Source organism: Alligator sinensis, unplaced genomic scaffold (assembly GCF_000455745.1).
Source record: "Alligator sinensis unplaced genomic scaffold, ASM45574v1 scaffold921_1, whole genome shotgun sequence".
In the NCBI taxonomy this organism is placed as follows: Eukaryota; Metazoa; Chordata; order Crocodylia; family Alligatoridae; genus Alligator; species Alligator sinensis.
The window spans coordinates 49,587-56,364 of record NW_005843674.1 but is presented as its reverse complement, the minus strand read 5'-3'; the positions used below and the strand labels follow the sequence as shown (position 1 = coordinate 56,364).

Here is a 6,778-nt window from a genome sequence, read left to right as displayed (position 1 = left end):
CTTGTCTGGCTGAAAAATGGGGAGGTGCAGCCCCAGGAGACGAGCCATGCAGGGGTCCTTCCCAGCAGAGATGGGACCTACCAGACCTGGACCACCATCGAGATTGACCCGAGCAGCAACCACAACTACGCCTGCAGCGTGAGGCACGAGAGCCTGGGGGCAGCTCTGAGAGTGGCCTGGGACAAGGGCCGGACGGGTGAGTGACCCCCGCATGGGGAGGGAGAAGAAACATGGTGCTCAGGAGGGAGGAGCTGACTGACACTACTGAGCAGGGAGGAATTGGGGGGTCAGAGGATGCAGGGGTACTGATGGGGAGGGGGCACCAGGCCCATGCATCACTGGGGGCAGGTCTGGGGGTTCCCCTCACACACAGACCCCTTCCCTCTTCCAGAGTCCAACCCAATGCTGACTGGGCATCATTACTGGTGTTGTGTGGGTCATTGCAGGTGTTTACTGCCACAGTAAGTGCTAGGAAAAGCCCTTGGAGCCAGGCCGTGCCCAGGCCTTGGTGCAGGGGAGCAGGAAGGGCTCATCACTGCTGTGCCTGGCACCTGGGAGGACAGTGCATTCTCCACCTGCTCTGGGCTCCCAGGCCCACGTGCCTCGGGGGTGGCAGCAGCTGTGGCTGGGGTCAGGTCTCACCCTCCCTCCCATGGAGCTAGCAGCTCCGGCTGGGTGTGAAGCCATGGAGCTCCTGGAAATCCCACCCGCTTGGCGTGAGCTCTGGGTGAGGGGCAGGAGCAGGGTCAGCCCAGGGGTGCGGAGCAGGGATTCAGCCCTGGCCAGCCCCTGGCACCTGGCACTTGGTCCCCATGGCTGCAGGCCAGGGGCAGTGCAAAGGGCTCCTGACTTCAGTGCCAACAGCTCCTGTCTCCTTGGCTCTCCTGTGCCCTGGGGTGCCGAGGGGGCCAAGTGCCAGGAGAGCTGTGTGACCATGGGCCTGCACCAGCCCTTGTGCTCCTGGGGGAGAGGGGCAGAGCGGGGGTGTCTGATGACATCCCAGGAAGCCTGGGAAGGGGCTGCAGCCCAGGCACTGCTGGGAGCAGAGCGGGCGCAGCGCAGGGGACCCCGCAGTGGGCGGTGTGTTGGAGGGGGCATCTCCTCCCCTCGGTGCAGGGAGTGACCCCGGGTGGAGCTGAGTGCCAGCTCAGTGTCTGCCCACTGCTGCCGTCCCTCCGGCTGCTACGTCTCCTGTGTCTCATTTCCACAGTTGAACGGATCCAGGTGGAGCCTGCGCTGCCTCCGGAGGGGCCCAGGGAGGAGGAGCGGGAACAGCAAAAAACATGGAGCTCCAGCCCATTCACACCTTTCAAACACCTTCATTTCAGCCTCGATTTAGCCCATAAAACTGCACTTATTTTACACTTCCAGAGGCCTTATCTTGCCAGAGCAGAGATCCTTGCTATGGGGTTGCAAATAGCTGGCATATGAAATGAGACCAGCTTGGCTGCAGGCGGCCAGGGGAAGGGCTGGGATGTGGGTGCTGCTCGTTGCAGGTTTGGACCCCAGTCCTGCCCACTCGAGCACCACAGCACTGGAAAGAGACCTCGGAGTCCTGCCTCATGCCAAAATGAACACGAGTCGCCATGTGACGAGGTAATAACCAAGGCTAACCCCACTCTTTCTTGCATGGGCAGGTGCACCACGAGCAGGTCTAGGGGTAACAGGGGACTTTAGCCGAGCCCCTGTTCCCAAGGGTGCAACTGTAGACAAAACGAAGTCACGGGTGAAGACAGGAGAGACACTCACCTCCGGGACAGGCTGCAGCGGGCTGGGCTCGGGGCGGGCGGGAGCGCGGACCTACGGTCTCCCGGCCGGGATGGGCGCGGGACGGCTGAAGGGGCGGCGCATTATTAGTACTCCGGGAGCCATCACACTTCCCTCGGGGCAGGAGGAGTCACCGATCCGTCCGTACGGATCCAGGAGGAAAGGCAGGACAGCTCGTGCCCGAGGAGGTGCCTGGCATGGCCAGAGGGGCAGCGTCTCCGGGACAGGCTGCAGGGCAGGGGCAACCCAGAGCTGATGCAAGCAGCCAGTCCGCCGCCTCCAGTTTAACCAGTCATTGCCTCACCGGCCAACCCGCCGCCGCCAGCTAATGAGACAATTAGCAGAGATACTTTTGTCTCTCAGTAAAATAAAGACTTCCACCATTGGAAACAACTAACTGGGTGGTCTGCCTTATCTTACCCCACTCCTCAGGGAAGAGCATCCTTTCATTTTTAACTGGGTGGTCTGCCTTATCTTACCCCACTGCTCAGGGAAGAGCATCCTTTCATTCCCCCTCCTTCTCACTGGAGGCAGGGGAGCGCTGAGCAAGACGGGGCGGACGGCAGACTCGCTCCTACAAACACTTACAAGTATCATCCAGAAGACGGTAGAGATCTGGCTCGGAGATTTCCAGAGAGAGCGTTTCAGATGGATCAGACTCTCTCCCGGTGTCCTGATGCTTGGGCCATGCTGGAACTTCTCCTCCTTCTTCTTGGCCCAGGCCCTTGTATTGCCTGTCTGACCGCAGCAGCCCAGTCCAATAGACGCCAGCAGTGCTGGCAACTAGCAAACCAATATAAAAAGCATGACTGGTCACCTGGTCAGAGGAGCAGGGGCTTTTCCCTCCGCCGCTCAGGTGACCAGAGGGACCGCACGCTCGGCACCAGGCTTTTGTCACATAGGCAGGGAGGAAAATCCCCCTCCCTTAGAGATTCGACCCCAGTGTCCCAGGCTGACCAGGACAGGTTTCTGGAGAGAGACACAGACGGTGGCATTTCTGCCACACTCCCAGTATGTCCCAGTGTCCTGCTAGGTTCCCCTCTCACCATTGCCCCCCACCCCATGTCTCGAAGCATCCTGCAGTGCCTCCGAGCAGCCTGCGCAGCATCCAAGTCTCGTGCTGGGCCGGCTGTCACCAGGGTGTCGCTGCATCACACTGCTGTAGCTCATTTCCACTGCACTTCCACATTTGGACCCCAGACCTCAGCTCCTGCCCTCGGCGAGTCCCGTGCTGAGCACCCTGCAGGCCTCTGTCTCTACACATTGCAGCTCTAGAGTGGTCTGCCAGAATACTGGGAGGCACTGGGGATACTGGGAGACACACCCTCCCCTTCTCCCACAGGATGCCCACCCAGGTGCCCCTCCGCACCCCCAGGGCTGGGCCAGGCAGGAGCAGGTCTGGGCCCTGCCTCGCTCCTGGCCATGTGCATCCCTGCTGCAGACCCAGGCTGTGCCCTGCCCTATGCTGCCTCCACCTGCCATCCCGGGTCCTGGAGGCACCTCCCACAGGGGCCAAACCCAGGACTGGGGCAGGACTGTGCTTGTGGGCCACAGGCTGCAGGGCCCAAGACAGGGCCCTGGCACCGGGGAACAGGACCATGTTTCGGGGGTCACAGGTCTCCTGGCTCTGGGACAGCCGCAGACCCAGCTCAGTCCCCGGCACCAGCATTGCCATGGGGTCCATTGTCAGGGCCAAGGGGCTGGGGGGCACTGGGCCAGTTACCACCATGGCCAGCAGTGGACAGTGGGACAGCTGCATCCTGGGGGGAGAAGGGCTGTCACAGAGGAACTGGGCACCTGGACAACCCCGATGCCCAGAGAACCCAGTTGTCTCAATACCCTCCCAGGATCTCCCATTAGCTCTAGTGCTCCCCCAGTGCCTACCATTATCACCCAGTGGGTCACAGTACCTGCCTAGGGACCCCCATTACCCCCATGCCTCCCAGTATCCCCCAGTGATTCTCAAATGAGAAACAGAGCAAGAGCAGACACAACCCTTGATCCCCTCTTTGAGGAAGGGGTGACACTGAGTGGGGCCCTGCTGACATAGGCACGTGTCTGGGTCCCTCTAGCTGTGGTGCATCACAGGGAAAAGGATGTGGAGCTGTTTCTTTCTCCCCCTCAATCCCTGGGGCAGCAACTGGCTGCAGATCAGGCTCCTCCTGACTCTGCCCATCAGCAGTTCCCACGGGCCAGCAGTGATGGGCACCAGCACAGACTGTGATGGAGGCACACAGGCAGTATCTGGCCCAGTACAGTGGAGATGCTGGGGTGAAAAGGGGCTTTGACATCAGTTTGATCTGGATCAGTGCTTCCCATCCAGGTGTGGTGAGCTCTTTAGCTCTGGTAGGTGTGCAAACACCTATACGCGATTCACAAAACCAACCCAAAGCTTTGCAATAAGAGTCCAGTGTCAAAACCATTTCTGATCCATTGTGGCCTTTCTGAGTTCTTTGCACCAGAAGAACTGCTATATTATTTTTCAGTAGCAAAGCAAGTGAAAAGGAAGAGCAGGTGCCTTGAGTCTAATGAGTGGGGATCTTGACTCTAAAAATATTGGAGAACTGTTGTGTAGTGAGAGAGGCAGCTAGCTCTGTTAGCGTGAAGTCCGACAGAAGCAGGATAGAGATGCACCTTATAGACTCAGGAGGCATCAATTCCTGTCCCATGGGCCAGATCTTGCCTGCAGAGCCAAGTCACCCACCCCACAGGTCCAGTGATTCGGTGATGGCGGTTATTTTGGAGATGTTGGGAGCTGTAGACAGTAGCAGAGTGAAGTAGGAGACTGGGACACGTGCCCTGGGCACCAAACCCAGGGGCAGGAGGTGAAAAAATACTAGTGGCTACACTGCCAGGAGCACCGCTAGGGATGCTGATCTCCCCTCCCTGCTGCTCCCCACCCCCAGGCACCCTGAACCCCGGGCACTCGGGCACAATGTGTCGTGTGCTGGGCCTGGGACACTTGTGCCGTCGGACCCACATGACGCCCGTGGTGTGTGGCTCTGGACTTGCACACCAGAAAGCTTGAGCACCACCAGACTCACTGGATCCCAGATGCATCAGCTTTCAGGAGCAAGTGCTCACTCATCAGAGGGTAAGAAATTATGTGCAGACATCAGAGGGCAAGAAATTATGTGCAGACAGCAGGTGTACAATGCAAAGGTATTTATTTTAAATATAAAAGGGAATAGAAGGAGGGGAGAGAAGGGGAGGGGAGAGGATGGGGTCAGGGGGGAAGGGAAACAGTGCTGAGAGAGGCGAACAAATTAACAAAATAAAAACCCCAGAGTGACTGTAGTGATGTTAGTGAAGGATGGAGAGTTTGGACACAGTCCCTCCCAGTGGGGTGGTATGCATGTGGACATGAATGGCATCTGCCCCCAGTGGCTGGGGAGAGCACGGCTCCATCGGCAGCTGCTGCACCCCAGTGGGGGTTAGTGGGGAGCTCCCAAAGATGCTGTCCACACTGTTGGCAGCAGGGGCGGGGGTGGTGGTGGTGAGTGCTGACCAGGGGTCAGTGAAGACCCACAGGCATCGCCAGCAGCATCGGTGGCGGCCAGGGCTGATCATGAACTGCCTGCAGAAACTGCTAACAGTGTCGGCGGCACCTTTTTGCAGGGAGTGCACTGCAATGCTCAGGGGGTGCACATGCACCTGTGTGCAGCCCCTAAGCATCGCCCCTGCCTTTGGGGATTGGGAGATGACTCCTGGGCCTGGGCAGCACCAGGGTCCAGGCTGGAGCAGCTCCTGTGTGGGAGACCCCAGCCCTGACCCGCCAGCCTTCCCCCACCCCGGGGACACCAAGGGGTGGCAGTCGGTGCGCGGGGAGGGGACAGTCTGTGCCCCCCGCGGGTCATGGCAGGGACCGGGATTCCCTCAAGGCTGGGCTGGGACCAGGCACAGGGTCAGGGAAGCCGCGTTGGTGCCCCCAGCATTGAGACCAGGACTGAAGAAAGGGCGCAGGGTCCCAGAGAAGGTGTCAGTGAAAGTGAAGAGATGGGACCTGTCGGTCACGTTGTAAAATGAGACCTCGCCCCCCTCGTAGTCCAGGAAAATCCCCCCCCTCCTGGGCCGCACGCGCACGGGGAGGGGGGTCCAGGGGGAGGTGCAGGGCTTGTGTCCTCCATCTTCCAGCCACATGACCCAGTATCCACAGCCAGGTGACAGTTTGACCCCCCCCTTCCTGCGCACAGACTCCCTGCACACGCCCAGGGCCCAGTCCGTCTTGTCTCCCACCTCCACCTCCCAGTAGCGCCTCCCACCCGTGAATGCCTCCGAGCCCAGGACACAGGGACAACGATCAAATCTCTCCGGGGTGTCGGGCACATCCTGTCGGGTGTCTCTGTGTTGTACAGTTTTCCAGTCCTCAGACAGGACGAGGTTGGGATGAGCCGTGTCTGGGTCCAGAGTCACGTCCACTGGAGAGAGAGTCACGGGTCAAGGTTGGGGCAGGCAGGTCCCCAAAATTACAGAGGATTCACCGCATCCCAGGAATCGTGGGTCAGTCCCTGCTGGGAAACCACCATCGCCCCAAGGGGAAATGGGGAGAACAGGAAGTGGCCCCAGGGGCAGAGAGGGATGTTCCCTCCAGACCTCTTCATCCCTGGGGCAGAGTGGGGGCTAGAGGGCTGGGTGGTGCACCCACAGGGGGGAGGAGAGAGGGGCGGGGGCCATGGGGTGGGTGCAGGGCAGGCCCCAGGTGGGGGAAGGGCATGAGATGATGTCATACCAGCAGGTCCCTGTCCTGCCCCTCCCCCACCCCAGGCTTGGCTGCTTGGCCCCACTAGCACAGCTCGGGGGTGATGGGGCAAGAGGGGCAGCGCCTTCCCCATGAGCTGGTGTCGCGGGCGCTGTTGGGAAGGGGGCGAGGGGGGCGGCAGGTAGACTGGAGGGACAGGGTGGACGGGCTGGGAGACAGCAGGGAGCAGAGGGGCCCAGCAGAGCAGCCTGCCCGGGGGAAGGGGGGGCAGGGGGGCAGGGGACGGGGCCCGGGGGGGGCTCTGTGCTCTGG

At 60.5% G+C, this 6,778-nt stretch overlaps 1 protein-coding gene across 1 annotated transcript in view; it reads right to left on the bottom strand.

Annotated features, from left to right (window-relative positions):
• Window positions 1–4,966: 4,966 nt before the first annotated feature.
• LOC102387501 (butyrophilin subfamily 1 member A1-like) overlaps window positions 4,967–6,778 on the bottom strand; it is a 26,227-nt gene continuing 24,415 nt past the window's right edge. The window contains exon 8 of the mRNA XM_006039067.3: window positions 4,967–6,185. Within this exon, the coding sequence (XP_006039129.3) occupies window positions 5,644–6,185 (542 nt within the window). The 3' untranslated portion in view covers window positions 4,967–5,643. The remainder of the gene's footprint in view (window positions 6,186–6,778) is intronic.